Here is a 20,147-nt window from a genome sequence, read left to right as displayed (position 1 = left end):
GGACGAGATATGACTATCCTCGTAGACTGTTGCGAGGCCAGGGGGTCTGTTGAGTAACTGTAGATGGGGATGGTGGTGGGTGAATTTCGAAGTTGGAACCGACGCCAAGTCGCAAGGCAAAAATGACGGCATGCCCCGATGCACCGGCCGCTGTCTCCTTTTTGGACATGGGCCTTGTCAAGGGAAGACTGGATTCGCAGTTCAGAAGCTCGTGCACACAACATAAAGCGGCATCCGATAAACGCAAGATACCCTATTGCTCCGCCCTCGCCCGGCTCCTCTCAACGCTCGCCTGAATTCTGTCCCGCGAAAGGATATGTGCTAGGCGCTGGTTCGCTCCATCCCTTGTGATACCCTCCAAAAAAAACCCGAATTCGCTCCACGATGGAGCCTCTACAGATCAGCAGAACCTCCGACAAGGAATACTTATATCACCACGTTGCATTCCCGCCACATAAACTTGTCATTGCGTCGCGCCTGGAGGAAGACGACGAAGACGATGAGATAGCAGTGGACCCGTACTTTTTTGACCCATCCTACACGCTCGCGGCTGCTACTGGTTAGACTTGATGAATATTGAAGTCTCGCATCATAGCAGGAACAAAACTCCTAATCTTTTATGGCGTGCACATCACAGGATTTTCGGTCTGGGAAGGCGCCATCGCTCTCCTCTCCTTCCTCCGATCAGCCGAAAACCCCGAAGCCGTCGAATTTCGCCGCAGAGTCATCGAAAACCGCGAGAGTGTGGTCGAGCTGGGCAGCGGGACGGGAATCGCCGGGCTAGGTGTTGCGGCGCTGGGCGGAGACGTGCTGCTGACGGATGTGGCCAGCGTGTGCGATTTGACGCGGGCGAATGTGCGGCGGAATGCGAACAGTTCTGCGTCGGACAATGGGCATGCGCCAATATCGAAATGGAAGACGACGACTGTGGTGGGGCGAGGGACAGCGAGCGTGCAGACGTTAGACTGGTTCGAACCTGTATCTCAGCAATGTAAACTCACCGACCCACGATCCGCTCCCATCATCATGGCGGCCGAAGTCGCATGGCTGGAGGAACTCGTCCCCGCTTTTGTGAAGACAATGGCGGATCTTTTGGAACCCAGTCCTGAAGCACCTACCAAAGTCTGCTACTGGGCATATAAGGAGCGCGGCACGGAGGCCAGCAAGATCTTCACCACCATGAGCCATGTCAAGCGGCTGTTTACGGATCAAGGTTTGGAGGTCGTGGAGATTGGCAAGGAGCCATCGAGGGACGATCCTGGCAAGCATGTGCTGGTCAATATTGTCAGGAAGCGTCGGAAGGAGGTCTGAGGGGACTTCAGATTTCGATCAACGAGCCAGAATTGCACTTATTGCAAACGCACGGACGTTGCACCAACGTGAGCACCGTTCACTAGATGACTAGATCCATAGACTCCTCTTTGCTCGATTCGTTTTCAGAGGATCTGTTTTCTTATTTGACTAGACGTACATAAAAGGCAGTACTTAGAATATCGACGGAAGCCTTCAATAGAAACCACACGTTGAAACAAATGCAAGTGACAATCATCCGATCACCAAGAGTTCTTCATCTGAGTGTTGGTGTCTGAAGTAGATGGTTCAAACATTAGGAGCACTTCCACGAAATCTCTAAGCAACCAATCCCAACCACCTACCCTTGAAATCACCGAACAGGCTCCCAGTGCTCCCTGCATGACTCAACATTTGATCACGATGATTCAAGGTCACGCTCGCATGGGTGCCCGCATTCGACGACAAAACCGGCCCGTCGTAAAGTTCGTCGAGCAGCTCGCGCGAGGGTTTGTCGTACAGCGGCGCTTTGGATTTGCGGCGCGGGCTGTCGGTGGGGTCGTTGGGCGTGGCGGTGGTGAAGGTGGAGGTGGAGGCGGAGCGGTCGGCGATGGGGTTGGTGTAGGCGGACATTGTTATCGGGTTGCGGGAGGGGGTTTGGGTTTCAGTGGTTCAATTGAATGTTGGATTGGATGTGCTTTTTGCTGGCTGTGCGTTGGGGTATCAGATGTTTATAAAGACCTTTGCGCACCTTCGGTATATTATGACTTTGTGCAATATAGGATGGATATGCAAGCCTGTCTGATAACCTCAGAAGACCTTTGGCGAAGAGACGTCTGAGAGAAACGCGTAAACAAGAGAGAGCGTCACGCGTTTCTCCGAAAACGCATTGGGTCGGGAGCTCTCATTTACCTCCGTACCCAGAAGATGCCACCAACACAAACCACCGCCAAGGCGGCACCTGCCGCAAAAGCACCTGCAGTGACCGGGCGGCCCAAGACCGGATTAAGCACACCCGCTACGACCGTAGCTGCCGGTTCATCAAAAGCAACAATCAAAGGTGGCAAAGAGACGTTAACTCCAAAGACATCAACTAAAACTGCACCGGATGTGCAGCCAGCGAAGATTGCCACCACAGGAGACGGAGATGCATCGCAATCACAACCAAAAACCGTTGAAAAATACTCCGGCTACATCCCTCCCCCCGGCATCTACGTCACAATGGGCCAAGTCCTCACCCGCCGCTACGTCGCCCTGCTCGAATACCAACAATCCCAAGAAAAGCGACAAGCAACCCTCGAGAAAACCGGTGATCAACCCACCGGCAAGGAAGATAACCCGAACCCACCACCCGCGTGGGTGACAAAAGAAGGCCAGCTGCCCGAGCTGTTCAAAATGGTCGTGGACGTGTACACGCGGGCGATTGAGGACACACCGACTTTACACGACGCGTACATCGAGCTCGGGGCCTTTCTCGAGCACCACAGTCCCGCCCCCCAGGGTCTAGAACAGGCAGTCGATGTCTACACCCGTTTCCCCTTCCCTCAAACAACCGAAGCAACACAAGACGACCTATACATCCACACCGAGATCGTCCGCGCGTTGATGCTGTTGAAACGGTACAAGGACCCGGCGCTGGTGGGGAGTATGGTTGCGGCGGCGAGGGTGGTGGGGATTGGGGCGATGAGTAAGTGGGTGGAGGAGTTGGATGGGGCGGGGCAAAGTAGGGTTTTGATGGAGGTTTATGCGGGGGCGAATCGGAAGGGGGTGGATGATCCGGAGATGGTGGCGTTCTTCAAGTCGAGATATTGGATGTAGGACGATGGACGTTGGACGTTGCGTTGTATATATGTACAGTATATGGCAGTATTCCACATCGAAACTCCGAAGCAACGCAGATGAAGCGTGCCACATCTCCCCTGATTATGCTGCAATTGCACCTAGCCCAACACCATTAGAGGTAGCATTAACAGCTTCCTAACATACCGGACCAGCCTGCGGTCCAAAAAACCCATCAATGACACGCCTGTCGATTGGCCGGTACCGGCTGCGACTGGCAGAAGAAGAACCCCAACGCGGCTCCAAGGATGAGTGATGTACATATGTAACCGTTCAGGGTCATGAATGCCATCACTGCACGTGAATGAGTATGGTCCCAATTGCCCTTCGAGAAGCAATCAAAGGCACTTACTTAAGAAGTAGCCCAATAAAAGTTCTGTGGCGTGTAAGAAGGTCCGGTATAACTGAATGGTCGAGCGGCCGCGGATGCTAAGACCGGAAAAGTGAAGCGAAAATGAGACATGTTAGGCCACTCTCCAATCAGCCGTTGCCATTTCCTCACCATGCCAATGCCATTCTTTGCTGTCCCAGTTGTGCACCCTCCAAGCTTCGTAGGCCAACTCCCTCTCTCTCACTCATTCCACCATCCCCAACCCTCAGCACACTCTCCGGCACTCGCACTCCCCCATCGCCACCAAGCAACCCCTCCCTTTCCTCATCTTCCATCCCGCCCGTCAATCCATACCGATGCCTACTGGGACCAGTCGCCGAAGCACCCAGCGCACTCGGTTGCGTCTCGAGCAGTTTAACGAGCCGTTTGTCTTGTTTCGTTCGGAAGGCGCGGAAGGCTTCGAATCTTACGGGTGGAGAATGATTTGGAGGGATGAGGGGAAAACCCGTAAGGAAGATGGAGGATGGTGAGGGGACTTACAGGAATGCTGCGAGTAGGATTGCCCAGCAGCTAACGAAGAGGCCTTCGGGACCTGTTTCGCCTCGGGAGATCAGATAAATGATACAGAACGGATGCCGGTTTGAATGGAGGGCATACTATCGCTTCTCCACCAGTCAAACACGATAACGACATCTAAGATATGGGAGGTCAGTTTCGCTGACTTGGGGGAGAGTGGCTGTACATATTCTGCCTGTACTAACTATTGCTCCAATTCAACACCATGCCGCCCATGGAGTGTCCGCCGCCGATTCCACCGCCGTGATGGCCTCCCCCGCTGTCTGTGTCATCGCCGGTCCCGCCGCCACCGTGCTCTGGGGGGTGGTGGCCTTCGTGGCCTTCGTGGGAAGCCATGATGCTATTACAGTGAGCACTGTGTTGCGGAGAACACCTTGTCAACTTGCGGAAAACGCAAGCAACGCGTTGAGACTCTCGAGAGCGTTGAGCAGCAAGTTGACATTCTGGTTGACATTGGGTGACATTGGGTTGACATCGGCAACCACCGTCATTGCCAGAAACAGAGACAACCCAAGCCCCGCTAACACCAACACAGTACGCAAAACAAACCCAGTCTTCTACGCAACCGAAACCACCACCACCACCATGGGCAACCTAGTCTCAAAAGACAAGTCCAAAGCGCATAAAATCCGCCAAAAGGACATGCTCCCAAAAGACAGAGCAATACTCGACCTCAAACTCCAGCGGGATAAGTTGAAACAATACCAGAAGAAGGTCAGTCCGCCTTTCCCCTCATCCACGATGAAAGCTGAGAGCTAATGCTTGCGACAATCGGAAAAGATACAATTAGTCCTAGACAAAGAAGTCGAAGTAGCAAAACACCATCTCCGCGCCGGCGACCAAGGCCGGGCCCTCCTAGCCCTCAAAAAGAAAAAATACCAAGAACGGCTCCTAAAACAGACCGACGACCAGCTCTTCACTCTCGAGCAACTCGTAAGTCTCGTGCCATCACCTTATCCCCCATCATGCCTATAAAAAACCTAACGCCTATCATGATCCACTTTTTAGACGGGCCAAATCGAATATTCATTGGTGGAACAGGATGTCATGAAGGGTTTGCAGCAAGGGAATGAGATATTGACGATGATTCATAAGGAGATGTCGTTGGATGCGGTGCAGAGGTTGATGGATGATACGGCGGATGGGATTGCTTATCAGGCTGTGAGTGTACGCGATGGGGTGGGTGACGCGGGGGGGCTCGTATGGCTTACATTTGCGCTTTGCAGGAGATCAATGATCTGATAAGCGGGTCGATATCGGCGGAGGATGAGGACGAGATTATGGCGCAGTTGGATCTGTTGGAGGCGGAGGAGGTGCGTTTGGTGTGCTACGCATACATCATTCCTTTTCCCGGAGTGAGACAGGTTAAACCCCGTTGGATGGCATTTACAGACGGTGGCCAAATTCCCCGCCATCCCAGAAAACACCGTACCCACACCCGCAATCGACACCGACGCCTTGCCAGACGTGCCGGACACCCTGGCGGATGACGCTGAGGAGGAAGCGAATGTGGGGGATACTGGAACGGCACCCGTAGCTACGAAAACGAGACAGAAGCAGAAGGAGAGGCAGCTGGAGGAGCCGCTGGCTGCATGAGTGAAGGGGACAGCATCTCATATATATACCATTGCACGCACCGACCACGGATTGTCTCACGGCGCCCTCACGCCGTGCATCGATGCGAAAGGTGACCCGGTGTCGCTTGTACATAACCACCATCCCAATATCGCAAGTCAATAATCAATAGAGCGTTTGCTTGGGAAGCGGCCGTGCACGCTACCCCACAGCTCTATTAGTATCACCAATGACTATCATACGTATCATGATCTACATATCTACGTCTAAATCTACGCCTTCCGATACAGTCTGAGAAAATACCTCATATTATTCAGCCTGGTCGGATACCTCAACCCCTCGGGAAACCGATACCAAATCGCATCCTCACTCTCCACCGTCTCCAGACACCTCATATTATCCAGCAATTGATAAACCATATACTCCCTCTTCCCCGCGTCACCCCCAACACTGCACTCTGAGAAACTGCCTGCCGAGTCGACTACTAGGAGTAAGGAGCCGGGGGTGAGGGCGTCCATGAGGAGGGTGATGAATTTGACGAATGCGGATTTGTTAGTGGTTAGGAGCTCGTTGAGGAGGAACATGGCGGTTGTTAGGGACGATGTTGAGATGGTTTCTTTTAGAGTGGTGATTTGGGTGGGTGTGGGTTGGAGGAGGTCTGAGACGCTTGTTGTTAGGTGCACGTGGGATGATGCGGTGGGGTAGTGCTGTTGTAGGCTGGCGAGGAGGGAGGGGAGGACCGTGCCGTAATTGGCCAAATCCTGGATATGAACTTCCAGATGCGATGGTATTCGTGGTGCTTGTGGTGATGATGACTCGTCCGTCGTCGGAATCCTCTTCTTGAGCCCAAACACCTCCATGCCACACATCGCCGCCACCACGCCCACCAGCTCACTCCCGTTCCCGGCGCCCAAACAACACATCTTTCCTCCCTTGACCATCACCTCCCTCACCGCCTTCACCCGCATAAACATCTCCCTATAGCATAGCGCGCGGCTCGGGATATACTCGGCGGCATAAACAGGTAGCAGCGACTCGGTGGTGAATATTGCGGCGTAGTTTCGGTTGAAGAAGTGGGTTTTTATGGTGCGGAGGTGTTCTGCGGTCGAGTCGGTGGTGGTGGTGGGTGTGGGTGGGAAGGCGGTGATGAGGGCGTGGAGGAGGTATTGTTCGGGGGAGGAGGGTGAGAGGAGGGTGCGTTGAGCGGAGTGGAGGAGGAGGAGGTCCGTGTCGTCTCTTTGTGTGGGGTTCGTTGGTTTTGAGCGAGCAGTGGAGGTGGTTGATGGGCGAGTATTTTGTGGTTTTGCGGATAGTTTTGCAGACCGCTTTTGCGAGGCTGGTTGCGGTTTGTATGCTTTTGTTGGTTGAGGCATTTCAGCGGGCAATAGTTCCTGAGGAGGTGGTGGTGGTACTAGGGAAAGAGGCCGTCGTCGCCGCTTGGCCATGGGTTCGCAGAGGCAGTTGCAACTTGCGGGGTCGAAAAAAGAAGCGCTTGGACGCCGGACGGGCGTGCGTTGACTGCGCTTTGTGAAGATAAGCGAAAGCGATGGCGATGACTCCTCGCGTCAGAATGCCCCCCATCCGCCATAAGAGCATTTTCATCAACCTGCCGCCCCCCCAACGTACAGTACGACATTACGACAAACCGCCGTCGGAAATGCCTGCTGCAATGTACGCCAACGAACCCCTCCCACTTTCAGCAGTGGATCTTCAGGTAGCCCCCGACTCCCGGCCCTCCCACACAGTCAAGACCTTCCCTCTCGGAGCCCCCATTCCATCCGCCCCACACGCCGTCTCCGTGTCACTCCCCACATGGCAAGCAAACGTCGGGTACGAGGAAGGCGACCCGGAGATCATTACAAAGCTGCGGAGCGGCTACCCTCGTTTTGTCTACCATGCAAGCGTAAAGAGGCTGACCGCGGTCTGCGAAGCCAAGTTTGCGAAAGATGGCGAGGCGTGTCTGGTGTACCTCTGCCGACGAGCCGCGGAGGAGTTCAGGAGGTTCTTCAAACACCGATATTCCTTCGAGACCAAAGCGGGCTGCAGCAGCGACGATGAGAATGCGAATGGATTAACAGCCAACTTAAAAGAACCCCCCGTCCGGATCGCAGAACTTACCATCTCGCCCACCACCTCCGCCGACTCTGTATTTTCCCACGACCCGCGTCTGACCACCATCGCCGATACCGCGCCTTGCGTCCTGCACGTCGCCGTCTTTCCGGGCTGCGAGACAGGACGCAAGGTGGCCAAACAGTTCTGGCAACATTCCGGCGAAGGTATCTCTAGCCGCTTCGCAGAACACTGTCTATACGTACTGGAAGCCAATCAGAAATCGAAAGGATTTGCCATCGCCGGGTATGCCCAAGGGTTGAGGGGAGCAGGCGCGAGGCATTACAGGAAGGATGAGTATACGCCTGAACGGCAGCATCATCTGGTGACTGTGGCGAGGCAGGACGCTGCGAATAACGAACATCACCTGTACGTCGAGGAGCGGTTCGGACGGAGCCTGGATTTCCGAACTGCAGCTGAGGCCAAAACGATCATCAAGAAGCGTATTGCTGGAGTCCTGGGAGACGCTGAAGAGCTGTTCCAGGATGGTGAGCCATTAACTGATGGCGTTCATACCAGCAACGGCAATGTTGTCGACACGCCAAGTGACGCAACATCAAATCAATCCCAAACTCCTACGACTCCCACAACCCCCACGATCCCGGGCCGAGGCGTCAACCTCAAAGAATCCGACGTATTTCTCTTCCCCTCCGGCATGAGCGCCATCTACAACGCCCACCGCCTCGTCCTGCACCTCCACCCCAACCGCAAATCCGTCCAATACGGCTTCCCCTACCTCGACACCCTCAAAATCCAAGAAAAGTTCGGCCCAGGCTGCATCTTCCTCGGCCACGGCGACACCGCCGACCTCGACGCTCTCGAGCACTCCATCCTCCCCACAACACCCATCTCCGCCGTCTTTTGCGAGTTCCCGTCCAACCCGCTCCTTCGAACGCCGGACCTTACCCGTCTGCGCCGTCTGGCAAACGCGCATAACTTCCTGATCGTCGTCGACGAGACAATCGGCAATTTCCTCAACGTGTCCCCGATTCTATGGGCAGACATCCTCGTCTCCAGCCTCACCAAGATCTTCTCCGGCGACTCCGACGTCATGGGCGGGTGCGCGGTGATCAGCCCTATAACGCCGCACTACGAAACCTTGGTAGCGACCATGCGATGCCTGTACGAGGACACGATGTGGTGTGAGGACGCGGTGGTGCTGGAGCGGAATTCGAGGAGTTTCAGAAAGAGGATTGAGAGGATTAATGCGACTGCGGAACGGTTGTGTGATTACTTGAAGGGGTGTGAGGGGGTTGTGGAGGTGCATTATCCGAAGTTTGTGGATAGGGAGTTGTACGAGCGGCATGCGCGGGTCGTCCCGGGGACCACAGCATCATCATCCACCGCCGCCGACTGCCCACCACCTTCCCCAATCAAAAACTACGGCTACGGCGGCCTCTTCTCCCTCTCCCTCTCCACCCCAGCACTTGCAATCGCTTTCTTCGACGCCCTCCAAGTCGCCAAAGGCCCATCGCTTGGCACTAACTTCACCCTGGCGTGCCCGTACACACTGATCGCGCACTACGGCGAGCTCGAGTGGGCGGAAAGTTACGGCGTGCCAAAGCATCTGGTTCGGGTTAGTGTGGGGTTGGAGGAGGCGGAGGTGTTGATCGGGATTTTTGAGAGGGCTTTGAGGGAGTCGTCTATATGTACATGATCTATAGTAGGATTGGGATACACTTTTCACTAGCTCGCTAGGCGCTATGGTAGTGAGAGATAGTGGGCCAATATAAGAGGTTGTGCAAAACTTATAAGTTATCTATCGCGAAGAGAAAATCTCCATTCAGCTAGGCCGACTCTTCTTCCGTCGTGTAGACCGCCCTCGTGCAGGTGGCGACGACGCGCTTGCGTTCGCGTTTGCGTTCTGGTTTGCATTCCGACGCCGTTTATTATTCGACGTTTCCTCCGGGTGAATCGACTGCTTCCCGCCCGTCTTCTTCGCCTTCCCGCCAGTTCTATTACCTTGGTTCCACTGTTGCGGGTTCTGGCTATGTGACGACCCGCGAGCCTTCTTTGGCTTTACCGCCGACGCAGCCCGCCCCCTTGATTGACCCTGCCGCACTGGCGAAGGTGACCGAGAAGGCCTTGGGGCTCGTTTCTTCCACTCCTTCGACCGCGCTTGCCCCTTTGCGCTTTTATACTTCTTCGTTGCAGCCCTTGCTGGTGGTCGAGACGGGACGGGTGACCGTGATCGGGAGGGTGAGTCGGTGAATTTCGTATGTCGCGGCACACCTGGGACCGGCATCGGCTCGTTGTCTTCGTTGTCGGAGTAAATTTCGATGGGACCTCCGCCGCTGGGCGATTCGCGGCGGGCGGGGGTGTAGGTGACGCCGCGGCGGCGGTCGGGGAATTTGTGGTTGAAGGCTAGGGCGGTGAAGGAGGAGATTCCGGTGCTACCGTGGATGGGGCGGTGTCGGCATTCCTGGATTGGGAAGTCATTGTTCAGGGCCATGCGTATGGTGTAAAACTAGAGTATGATTGTTCGTCGACTTACATCCCCCATATGACCCTAACGAAAGATGATCAGAAGATGTCAGCCCATTGAAACTCAATCACACACTGCACATGTTGCACGCCCACGAAACATACCCCGTCTCCGCAGTTATAGCAGTATATCGTGAGCTGGTCCCGTTCCTTATCCCCGCTATACGGCAAAAACACGAATTGTCTCCATTGTTGCGGACATTGCTGGATAAGGGATCGTGAGCGATGTTCTGTCACCTTACAAACCACTTTGAGAGGCGAAACAAGGCGAAACATACCATTGGGTGATGCCCGTTGCCGTCGTTGCAGAAGCCGCATCTGGTGTTATCACGCGCGTTCGGACATTCCTGAAGTTCCATGTTAGCGGAACGACCGTTCCGTCGATGACAATGCGAGAGGAGGACTCACGGCATAGATGTGACCCCGCTGCATGCACTTGAAGCAGAGTTTGCTCATTGGGCAACGGAGGGGATCGTGGTCGGCTTTGCATAGATAGCAGTTGGTTTCCTTTGAAAACCCCTAATCAGCGATCTAAGGCGTGCGGCATCGACGAATTCGAGAGCGTCCACCCACTCGTACCTTCTCGGGACAAAACCTGCTCGTATGCCCACTATGCCGACACATCCTGCAGAATCCCCTCCCCCCTGCCTCTGCAAAATATCTGCTCCTCCCCTTTCCGCGCACCTCCAGTGAGCCCTCGTCCAAGTTGGGGTTGTCGTCAGCGGAAGGGCTTCGCATCCGCATCACCTTGACCTCAAGGTCGACATCCTCGGGTGACTTTTTCTCCCTCCTTTTTTTGGAGGAGATAGAAGATACGCCGGGGCCTTCCATATTCTCCTCCGAGATCATGACGACTTCCGTCTCTGTCCACGAAGGCACGTGGGATAGAAGATCGGGGGGTATGATATCGCCGCTCACGGAAGCTTCCTCTTCCTCTGCCTCTTCGTCCCCTACAGGTACAAAGTCGTAAGGTTATTACGGAACTGTTATGGATATCCGGCTGTCACCCGCGAAGACAGTAATATCGAACCTTCATTCTCAAGCCGAAAGCTGTGCGAGTAATTGATGTGGGAAAGTGCTTCTTCGTCGCCACCATTCTCACTGCATTGGGGTGGTCAGCATCTTGAATTCTTGAGAAGAGTTACCCAAAAGACCGCAAGGCTATCCACACCTGTCCGAAGCTCCCTCATTATCTACTTCCGAGTCGTCCTTGTATAGCTCATCCTCGTATTTTTGACGCTCATCGTGGGAGTGTGGGTCGGCCATGTGCTTGCTCAGAAAATTGTTATTTTGGCGATAGTTCTGAAAATGCCGCCAGGGTATATTCCATACGCAGAACTACCGGGATGGTTGGAGTACGTAAGAATCTCCAGCGTTGTTCGCAGCTTGTCTGTCAGTTGGGATTCGGGATTGTGCTGAAGACGAATTTGACATTTGGACTCTATTTTGGACTGGAGTCTCGCGAGAAGCGCGAGAGCGCTGCGAGAGCGCGAGTGGCTGCGAGTGTCTTCAGCCAGAGACCAGAGATCAGATCACCAACCAACTGTCTTCCCATCACCATCTCACGCAGTTCTCCCTGAAGGCTTGGTCGCAAACATGCCTACTATTCACGTCCGCTCGCATGCGGAGTTCACCAAATACACAACAGGCCCAAAGTTATGTGTCGTCGACTTCTTCGCCACGTGGTGCGGGTGAGTAACGACCAATCTCCGCCCATTTTTCCGAAGAGATACAATGGCATTTATCTGACCACTTCTTTGCTCATAGACCATGCAAAGCCATTGCGCCACGGTTTGAAAAGCTCTCCGACCAGTATACGAATGTTGTCTTCCTGAAAGTCGATGTGGATGAGCACCAGGTAAGGAGAATGACAAGCGGTTGCGGCAGTTTTCCAGATACGACAGACCGTGAATCTCACATCATTCATTACAGAGCATTGCCCGCGAGTGCTCAGTCTCAGCCATGCCCACCTTCCACCTGTACAAATCCGGCAAAAAGCTCGATGAAGTTGTCGGAGCAGACATCGTCCGCGTTGAAAGGCTCGTGTCGCAGCACGCGTCCGGGTCCTCAGGGTTTCCGGCGTCTGGTGGGCGGGTACTAGGGACTGGTGCGCCTGTGAAGGGAGCAGCTGGAGGAGGTGCGGCTGCTGGAGAGGCATTGGGTCCAAATTATGCGCTGTGGGGTGTGATGGGTGCGGTGATCTTCTGGTTGTGGTGGAACAAGAATGATCCATCGCAGAACCTCAAGTAAGGGCCGATGTTCGCCGTTCAGCTTCGCCATCTGCGAGTTGCGACGGACGAGTCATTTGGGAACCCCTCCGGAGGGAATCAAAGGAGGTTGACCGCCTGGCCCTCGGGGTAAAAGAAACCCGGTGTATTGAGAACCTGTGCTGGGTCTGGCTGCGACGAAAACCGACATGGTTTGCAATCGACAGAGAAAAGTCCATCGAAAGAACGGCGGACTCCGTTCGTCCCCAGTAATACATTCAGTGCTCATTTTCGTTATGCCCCGCGCAGTCCGAGAGTTCGTGAAATTATACTCAATGCACATATTCACATCACAACATTCCGTCATTTCTTCTGTTTGCAGCGAGGAAGTTAACAACTTTTACAGGCTGAGTCAAGCGACGTGCATCCGGCAACGTCCCCAAACCGCAATGGAGTAAGGAGCAGACGTCCCTGATGTGTATCCTGGCTGCACACCGAAATCGTCGTCAGTATTTAAGATTCGCACAACAGCGCAGATTTGCATTCGTCAAACGTAAATAGCCTCCGCACAGCTGTAGCAAATCATATTCGTACGCACAGCTATATGAGATCGTCGCTTTTCTATGGAACTAGCTACTCCTTGTTGTCGTTCTCACCGTCTTCGTTCCCATTCTGGCTCCCATCATCATTCAGCATCATCATCATCCGCCGCAGGCTCCTGACCTTGAAACTGTGCAAGGTCTAAGTAGGATTGACAGTCGTACATACGCCCGCTGAGGCATATTGGGGTGTGCGAGAGATGCTTTAGGCTTCAGAGAGGTGGTAGGAAGGATGGGAAAAAGGGGAGCGCTAGTGCGAAACGGAGAATTTGTACTAAATCCTTGCGATGGCAGCGAAAACGACTTGCATGATGTGTACTATGCTTAGATGTTGGTGTCTGAGGTGGCGGTGCGAATGACGAAACCAGGCGACGACACACCGTGTCGTAGTACGGACGCTAAATACTAACGACGATTTCGATGTGCAGCCGGGATATGTACAGTTAGGGCGTTGCAGCTGTAATACAGTAAAGTTGCCATCATCGGCGACGCCTCAGGCAGAGGTACAATGATGTGGATGGCAGAAAACCACCCCGGAAAATGGGATGGGGTGAAATCTAGACTACCGGTTACGGGAGAATGCGTCTGGTCTGCGGCCATCGCCAAACACCACCGAACGCACAATCGAGAGGAAATTCTTGGTGCTTAGGACGTCCCGATTGTGCACTTTCATCCGTAGTGGTCGTCTTCCAGGAATCTCAAATGGCGTCCAGTCTTGGTTGATACATTCGGGGTTGGGGCAACCCACCAATCCATGGACAAATTCCATTCTTCCCTTTCGAGCTTGCCATGGCCGAGATGACAGCCGGCGTCGGATGTTTTTCTTCACACGGCCGTGGCAGTCTGGGCACACGGAGGACGTACGATACTCATCTAGCAAGTAGCATGGGATGCTGTTTCTTGCAAAGAGTGTGCGGAATCTGATTTCCATGATGAGTTAGCATATTATAATACATGAAAAACAATGATGGTCACTCACCCCTTGGTCTTTGATGATTCCTGAAAGCGCATGGTTTTTCCAGCATTGCTCCAATCACCCAAGATGACTGAAAAATGCTTTCCATACAGGCGTCGCATGTTCTTGATGAGCTTGCCCTCAGACTTTTGCCGCAGTGAGAACGCCTTGGATCTGCGAGCCACGTGAATCTCATCCTGGTAAAACTCATCCAGGGCGGGATCTGGGATATGGATGTCAGCCCATGTATTTGAAGACAATGCATGATACATCATACCCGCATGTTCGTAATCCACAATGAACGCTGAGAACGCCTCGATGTTCATGCTCTCGTGTGACGGAATATGTGATTCCAACTCAGCGATGCCGGCATTGATCTTTCGCTCTGTCATGTCTCTTCGAAAGTACCGAGACTTTGTCTCGACCGCCCGTTGATTGGATGTGTATCTGGTATGGGGTGGTGCATTGTGAGAACGCGGCAACAGATGGTGGGGACGGTGAGGGGGGGGATGGTGGGGACGGGGACGAGGACAGGGTTGGCCTCGACACCGTCATGCAGGTCATCAACATGGGCCACGTGACGAGCGGGGAAGAGGGAAGAGGTGGATATGACGCGCAACATCCCCGACCGGATCCTGCTAGACGACCTCCTCTCCAAGATCGACGGCAACGAGCAAACCAACCGCGTCCGCTCCCTCATACACGAACTCCCCTTCAACATGGCCGGCAACACCGCCGTCTACAATGAAGCCATCGCCGACAGCCTCGCGGAAGACCGTCAACCCTCCGTCATCGGCGGCATCCCCGTCGACGGCTCCGTCATCGTCCAACTCCAGCAACGGACTCCTCGCCCAGATCTGCGACGGTGGCAACCGCTACAACATGATCAGCGCCACGGACACCTATGCACCATCTTCCGCGAAGTCGAGGGTTGGGGGGGGGGGGGGGCGGGGACAGCGGGGACAGCAGGGCAGTAGTAATCAACTGAAACGTACCGAAATGGCCGCTCCTTCTCGATGTCTCGACAGAACAGGAGGTCACGCTTGCCCGGATCAATGCAGACAATGTTTGGAGCCACCCGTAGTTCCGCGATGTGGTGCTCAAAATACAGCTGCTTGACTTCTTCCTGCATTTCGGCCTTGCTGCGCTTCCGGGCCTGAAGCCCATACTTGAGCTCTGGCTTCTTGGAGTGGATGGTAGCGGAATACCCGCTTGTGCTGATTGACCCATCAAATTTGAGACCAAGCTTCTTTCGATCCTTGAAGACCTTGTCCTGCAATCCGTCATTCAGCGAGGTGAGGTGAGTGAAATAAGCGCAGAGGGATAGAGACATACATTCACGTTGATAAACTGCCCCCACAGCTCCCGCTTGCGTTCATCGGTGAATTTCCCCATGCGACTTCGGCTCAAGCCCAGGATATGAGTGCCTAGGATCAGCATGCCGATCCAAACAGATGACTGGATTCGAGATTTGCGCAGCGGGATAGGGGAAAACAGCCGCATTCCACGGCGCTCATAGAGGCGTGAGAGCTCACAATAGGCACCCGTGATGAGGCGAGGCGGGTGCGGACCATGATTAGACAAAAGAGGAACCCGCGGGAGGGGGGGGCCGGAAATATACTAACTCACCTAAATATGGCATTGCGTCCACCACAAGGCTGTATGCAAGCTGTTCATCCTGGGGAGGAAACAGAGCCCATAACTCGTCGAGGACAGTCCGCTCAAGTCGTGTGAGGCGGGCAAACTCCTCTTCGGTTGGAAACTCTTCAAATGTCACATACTTTGTAAACTGACAGACACGCTGATAATAGCGTCGCCGCTGCGCTCGGTCGACTCCGGCACGGAGATGCAGTACGACTTGCTTCAAACCAAGCCTTTCATTGACGTAGCGCAGAAACATTTGCATGAAATGCTCTTGTACGTTAACTTTGAGGTTTGTGAGGATGCTCGTAGCCGTGTACGCTGCGGTCTGTTGGCAATTTCGCATGCGGATGGGGGCAAATCCGTGAACATCACAGTAGTCTTGAACCCATGGACGCAACTCTTGCGCGATGACTGGATTGCCATTGTAGCCTGGATTGTTTAGCAGCTCAAATATCACACTGATGTGCTTGTCCGTGATGTCCGGGAAATCGTGTAGAGGATGATCGGCTGTGGTGGGCAGACGTAGCGGTCAGGACATTGTTCATGGGAAATATACAGTGCAGCGCACCTCAAAAACTCACCAAGGAAGTGCTTGAGAAAGAAGGTGGTGTGGCGCGCAAGGACGTGAACGTTGCCGATGAATGCTGTCAGGCGCTCCCTTTGAACTTGATTTTGATTATGGATGATTCGGTGAAGCGAAACCTTGGTGCTGGAATGCGTCTGCCGGGGTCGTTGAGCGGGTGGTGGTGGCGGGGGTTCATACACCAGGGGTCCACCCGGTGTGCTGGGAAAAAGGAACGGGATGGGAGCGGGGAGGTTCAACGGATGCTGCAGACCCCTGTCCGCGGGTGAAAGCCCTCGCTGCTGTTGCTGCTGCTGCTGCCTGTCTTCATCGCCGGAACTCTCGCCAACCATGTCCGCAATTGCTTGGGGCAAGTGGCGATGGACAGAGGGTGGGAGCTCAAATTGTGGGGGTTGCAATGGTGTCTGCACAGTGGTTGGCAGACGCGGGTTAACGGGAGTAACCTTTCTCCTCTTCCGCCGTGGTGTGGTAGCTCCAGGAAAGATGCCACACCACAGGTGCCCCTGGAGCGCCTGGTGTGATGACATGATGGCCGTGCTGTGCCCTAGGTCAGCCGAGACAAATGTTGCAGGTGATTGCCGTGATAGCTGTGTGTCAAGGAACTCGCGTCAGTGCTGTGGTAATGAGGCTGAGAGCGGGGGAGGACTTACAGCCTGGCGCAGTTGTGGCGCAGTCGTGGCTTGTCCACACTGCTGATCGCCGCATCACCAAGACCACACTCTCCTCCTCTCACACAAAACGTCAATTGCTCGCAGCTCACGCAACTCACGCAGAGCACACTCTGAGCTATGGAAACGTCAAGCGCTCGCAGCGGACAACAGCCCCCTCACCCCCCCGGCCAACCCCCACCTCCTTTGAGCTCAAGCCCGGCAACTCACGCAGAGCACACTCTGAGCATGCTCGGCGCCGACGAGGTGAGTGGCCGCCGTGTAGCCGTGGGCGCCCCCGCTGGGTGTTGACCGCCTGGGCTCGCGGCCCATGCTGAGGACGACCGCCGCTTGCGGGAGGTCGATCTGCATGGGATGCGCTGTCTGGGCGTGTTTGCTTTGCGCTGATCTTGCGGCCCATGCTGAGCACGACCGCCGCTTGCGGGAGGTCGACCTGCATGGGATGCGCTGTCTGGGCGTGTTTGCTTTGCGCTGATCTTGCGGTCCATGTTGAGCACGACCGCCGCTTGCGGGGGGTCGACCTGCCTGGGCGTGTTTGCTATATGCTGATCTCGCGGGCTGAGCTGCTAACACCTTCCCTCCCCCCCTTCCCCTCTACCGCGCCACAGGCCACGCCCCCCGTCGCACCCACCGCGGTCGAGGCTCTTCTGATGGGCATGGGCAAGAGCCGCGGCGCAGCTATCTTCGGCGACACGGTGGCCTTTTTGTATCCCCTGCTGGTAGACGCTGGCCTTGCCGCCCGGGACGCCCGCCTAGAAGACAAGGCCAAGGCGATTGGCCTTTTTTCAAAGAAGATCAAGCAAGACAACCCCACCCTTTGGGGTTGGTGGATCAATAGGCCAACGCGGTCCCGTCACCAGAAGAAGCCTGCCAAGCACCACATTGGGCTCCGGTCCGGCATCATCGCCGCAATCAGCGATGGCAGTCTTACCACGGCCGACTTCTTGGTGGACCCCCAGCCCTCCGCTAGCCGCCCGGCTGCTCACATCGTGGTGCCAACACCCGCCTCGTGCGATGGCTGGGAGGGCGAGATGGTCTATGCGGGGTTTGGGGAGAGGCCGGCGAAGGCGAGGGGCCTGGATGGGCTTGAGCAAATTGAGCCCCGGGCGGGGGCTGACATCTACATCCGCGACAAGGACGGCGCCCTTGTGGCCACAATCTCATACAATACCGCGGGTCGTCGCGAACACGACCTACGGCTGGGGCTCATTGTCAAGTCCTGTGGATCCCGGCCGGCTGTGGTTCGATGGAAGGCCTCAAGGGGCACAATGCACGCCGCGGGGCTTTGTTGTGGCAACAAGAACTCGGGATATGCCAGGGGGACATCGCACTATTCAATGAAAGGAGGGGCAGACATGTCCGTAAAGACGTTTCTCGTCGCCACGGAAAAGGCCCTCACCAAGCGACTGCTGCAGGAGCTCGCCAAACGCAACCCCACCGCGGCGGCCTACCTGATGATGGCCATGCCAGAGGTGTACAGGCCAAATTCCAATGAGTTCCCCCCGCTGTTTGCCACCACCAACTATCAAGTGGTCGTTCTCTCCGACCCGTCGGACAACGGCGTAGCCGGCGTGCTGAACCCGCACACAGGACGCGCCATATGGAAGCCGACCCCGAAGGAGGAGCTTCCAGAGGAGCTTCAAGCCCGCAAACTATGCGCATGGGTGGCAGGCTACGCCGCCGCTCCGCCAACCGTTGTTGGCAAGTGGGTATTTGCGCTGCCAGAGCAAGGCTTCTACTTGGTGCTGCAGCCCGACTGCATGTGGACGTGGATGCCTGACAAGCTCCACGGAACGGCGGTGCTTGACACGTCCGGCGGCAGTTGCCACACAGCTGTTGTGACGCTGCCCCTGGCGACGGCCGCGGCCATCCGGAAATACGGCCTCCCTGATGAAGATGAATAACCCGGCAGTCATCCGTTCGGACTTTTTAGGTCGCCAGTCTAATATATAGCAACCCTCCGCTCTCTAACTCATCATCCGCTCGGGCCTTTTTGGTCGTCGGCTGTTAGTGTAGAAATGAATGCAATGTAAACAAGTAGCTACCCACGACGGTCTTCTGAAAAGCCTTCCTGAATCACACACTGCTTTTGAAAACTGTTAGAAACGCTCGAAGCGATTTGGATGAGGGCAGGATCGATTTGGATGAGGGCAGGACATCGGGGCCTCAAGTTTCCACGCCGGCGGGGCCACTCACCTTGCGATCCTCGGCTACAACACACTGTGGATTCAACGCTGGGGTCAATGGTCTTCCGACGCATTCGAACGGCATATCCGCACACACCCCAGCGTTCAACTAGCGGTGCGGCAGAATTCCGCTCCTATTACCCGAGCTGGGGTTGTATATTAGATCTCCTATTTATCTGTGGCTCATCTCCGCCCATCTTCATGTATATTTGCCATTTGCTCAATACACGGCCACTTCGCCCTACTTCACATCTACTTCATATCTACCCGACATCTAGCAACTTCAAACCGAGCGCAAACCACGGTGCATAGGCACAAACACGGTCCCCGGGCACTTCCCGGTTTGACGTGCGGGGGCCAAATTTCTCCCCAAAATCCATTGATGGCTGACTAGCACAGCGTGGGGTGAAAATTGGTCTCCCGACGGCGGCACTTCCCGGTTTGACGTGCGGGGGACAAATTTCTCCCCAAAATCCATTGATGGCTGACTAGCACAGCGTGGGGCGAAAATTGGTCCCCCGCCGGCGGGACTTCCCGGTTTGACGTGCGGGGGACAAATTTCTCCCCAAAATCCATTGATGGCTGACTAGCACAGCGTGGGGCGAAAATTGGTCCCCCGACTGCGTCGCGGCAATGACATCTCACATTCGACTTCACATCTGCGTCTGGCACCTAACCTCTCATATCGCCGCCATCTTTGGGTCGGACCGCGCACGGGGCTCATTTCTCGAACGCATATCATCTCTCATATCGTCATATGCATCTCATTTACCATATCGCCGAAGTTGGGTCTCGCCGTGCGCGATCCGGCGTCGTTGGGTCCAAAGATGTGCTGAATCATATGTATTTACGTATTGATTGTTGTTAATATACGTGTACGCGGTTTGCCCGCGAAGGTCGCTCGCTGGCTCTTCCCAAAGGGGGGAGCCCAGTGGAGCGATCAAACCCCTCGGTATGGGCCTCGGCAGTTGTCGTGGATGCCGCAGGCATAAAGCCCTGACAGATAGTCGATGAAGCCAATAGTACTGTCGTAAAACGCATCACTATGCACCAGATCTGCCGCAGTGATCGCGCGGGCCATTAACTTCTTCCTTCACAGCG

General features: G+C 55.0%; 10 protein-coding genes across 10 annotated transcripts; 6 read left to right on the top strand and 4 right to left on the bottom strand.

Moving 5' to 3' along the window:
• The first annotated feature begins 113 nt into the window (after positions 1–113).
• EV422DRAFT_221121 (putative methyltransferase-domain-containing protein) lies at positions 114–1,470 on the top strand. Its single transcript, XM_053065468.1, has 2 exons — positions 114–559; positions 638–1,470. Exons 1-2 carry the CDS (start codon positions 385–387, stop codon positions 1,309–1,311), a joined length of 849 nt encoding a protein of 282 aa, XP_052922308.1. The 5' UTR covers positions 114–384; the 3' UTR covers positions 1,312–1,470.
• A 747-nt stretch (positions 1,471–2,217) lies between these two features.
• Positions 2,218–3,108, top strand: EV422DRAFT_508940 (uncharacterized protein; the record flags this gene model as incomplete). Its single annotated transcript, XM_053068799.1, has 1 exon — positions 2,218–3,108. One exon carries the CDS (start codon positions 2,218–2,220, stop codon positions 3,106–3,108), a length of 891 nt encoding a protein of 296 aa, XP_052922307.1.
• A 98-nt stretch (positions 3,109–3,206) lies between these two features.
• EV422DRAFT_221085 (Ctr copper transporter family-domain-containing protein) lies at positions 3,207–4,467 on the bottom strand. Its single transcript, XM_053065467.1, has 6 exons — positions 4,222–4,467; positions 4,118–4,153; positions 4,001–4,052; positions 3,632–3,925; positions 3,482–3,558; positions 3,207–3,423 (listed from the first exon to the last, which is right to left on the bottom strand). Exons 1-6 carry the CDS (start codon positions 4,370–4,372, stop codon positions 3,305–3,307), a joined length of 729 nt encoding a protein of 242 aa, XP_052922306.1. The 5' UTR covers positions 4,373–4,467; the 3' UTR covers positions 3,207–3,304.
• A 211-nt stretch (positions 4,468–4,678) lies between these two features.
• EV422DRAFT_500171 (Snf7-domain-containing protein) lies at positions 4,679–5,526 on the top strand (the record flags this gene model as incomplete). The annotated part of the gene is made up of 4 exons (XM_053068123.1): positions 4,679–4,750; positions 4,817–4,969; positions 5,045–5,197; positions 5,263–5,526. 4 exons carry the CDS (start codon positions 4,679–4,681, stop codon positions 5,524–5,526), a joined length of 642 nt encoding a protein of 213 aa, XP_052922305.1.
• Positions 5,527–5,883: 357 nt separating this feature from the next.
• Positions 5,884–6,984, bottom strand: EV422DRAFT_570679 (uncharacterized protein; the record flags this gene model as incomplete). Its single annotated transcript, XM_053072901.1, has 1 exon — positions 5,884–6,984. One exon carries the CDS (start codon positions 6,982–6,984, stop codon positions 5,884–5,886), a length of 1,101 nt encoding a protein of 366 aa, XP_052922304.1.
• Positions 6,985–7,280: 296 nt separating this feature from the next.
• On the top strand, positions 7,281–9,377 carry EV422DRAFT_500183 (pyridoxal phosphate-dependent transferase; the record flags this gene model as incomplete). Its single annotated transcript, XM_053068124.1, has 2 exons — positions 7,281–8,265; positions 8,332–9,377. 2 exons carry the CDS (start codon positions 7,281–7,283, stop codon positions 9,375–9,377), a joined length of 2,031 nt encoding a protein of 676 aa, XP_052922303.1.
• Positions 9,378–9,708: 331 nt separating this feature from the next.
• On the bottom strand, positions 9,709–11,470 carry EV422DRAFT_508936 (uncharacterized protein; the record flags this gene model as incomplete). The annotated part of the gene is made up of 9 exons (XM_053068798.1): positions 9,709–9,845; positions 9,953–10,187; positions 10,215–10,229; positions 10,310–10,408; positions 10,483–10,551; positions 10,613–10,723; positions 10,889–11,154; positions 11,235–11,305; positions 11,376–11,470. The coding sequence occupies 9 exons, from the start codon at positions 11,468–11,470 to the stop codon at positions 9,709–9,711; spliced, it is 1,098 nt and encodes a 365-aa protein (XP_052922302.1).
• Positions 11,471–11,624: 154 nt separating this feature from the next.
• On the top strand, positions 11,625–12,768 carry EV422DRAFT_580697 (thioredoxin-domain-containing protein). The gene is made up of 3 exons (XM_053073348.1): positions 11,625–11,895; positions 11,972–12,062; positions 12,137–12,768. The coding sequence occupies exons 1-3, from the start codon at positions 11,801–11,803 to the stop codon at positions 12,452–12,454; spliced, it is 504 nt and encodes a 167-aa protein (XP_052922301.1). The 5' UTR covers positions 11,625–11,800; the 3' UTR covers positions 12,455–12,768.
• An 804-nt stretch (positions 12,769–13,572) lies between these two features.
• EV422DRAFT_604406 (uncharacterized protein) lies at positions 13,573–15,507 on the bottom strand (the record flags this gene model as incomplete). The annotated part of the gene is made up of 4 exons (XM_053073758.1): positions 15,301–15,507; positions 14,961–15,238; positions 13,990–14,412; positions 13,573–13,930 (listed from the first exon to the last, which is right to left on the bottom strand). The coding sequence occupies exons 1-4, from the start codon at positions 15,466–15,468 to the stop codon at positions 13,573–13,575; spliced, it is 1,227 nt and encodes a 408-aa protein (XP_052922300.1). The 5' UTR covers positions 15,469–15,507.
• Positions 15,508–17,258: 1,751 nt separating this feature from the next.
• On the top strand, positions 17,259–18,764 carry EV422DRAFT_508933 (uncharacterized protein; the record flags this gene model as incomplete). Its single annotated transcript, XM_053068797.1, has 1 exon — positions 17,259–18,764. One exon carries the CDS (start codon positions 17,259–17,261, stop codon positions 18,762–18,764), a length of 1,506 nt encoding a protein of 501 aa, XP_052922299.1.
• Positions 18,765–20,147: the final 1,383 nt, after the last annotated feature.

This window comes from Fimicolochytrium jonesii (genome assembly GCF_025526975.1).
Source record: "Fimicolochytrium jonesii strain JEL569 chromosome Unknown EV422scaffold_28, whole genome shotgun sequence".
In the NCBI taxonomy this organism is placed as follows: Eukaryota; Fungi; Chytridiomycota; class Chytridiomycetes; order Spizellomycetales; family Powellomycetaceae; genus Fimicolochytrium; species Fimicolochytrium jonesii.
This window is presented reverse-complemented; position numbering and strand designations above follow the sequence as displayed.

What these genes read in the sequence shown, in the direction of transcription:
- EV422DRAFT_221121 (XM_053065468.1), top strand. Translation starts at nt 385, where the DNA reads ATGGAGCCTCTACAGATCAGCAGAACCTCCGACAAGGAATACTTATAT. An exon ending in CACGCTCGCGGCTGCTACTG is followed by an intron (nt 560 to 637) that starts GTTAGACTTGAT and finishes TGCACATCACAG; the next exon opens with GATTTTCGGTCTGGGAAGGC.
- EV422DRAFT_221085 (XM_053065467.1), bottom strand. Translation starts at nt 4,372, where the DNA reads ATGGCTTCCCACGAAGGCCACGAAGGCCACCACCCCCCAGAGCACGGT. An exon ending in TGACTGGTGGAGAAGCGATA is followed by an intron (nt 4,053 to 4,117) that starts GTATGCCCTCCA and finishes GAGGCGAAACAG; the next exon opens with GTCCCGAAGGCCTCTTCGTT. An exon ending in CAAAGAATGGCATTGGCATG is followed by an intron (nt 3,559 to 3,631) that starts GTGAGGAAATGG and finishes TTCCGGTCTTAG; the next exon opens with CATCCGCGGCCGCTCGACCA.
- EV422DRAFT_580697 (XM_053073348.1), top strand. Translation starts at nt 11,801, where the DNA reads ATGCCTACTATTCACGTCCGCTCGCATGCGGAGTTCACCAAATACACA. An exon ending in TTCTTCGCCACGTGGTGCGG is followed by an intron (nt 11,896 to 11,971) that starts GTGAGTAACGAC and finishes CTTTGCTCATAG; the next exon opens with ACCATGCAAAGCCATTGCGC. An exon ending in TCGATGTGGATGAGCACCAG is followed by an intron (nt 12,063 to 12,136) that starts GTAAGGAGAATG and finishes CATTCATTACAG; the next exon opens with AGCATTGCCCGCGAGTGCTC.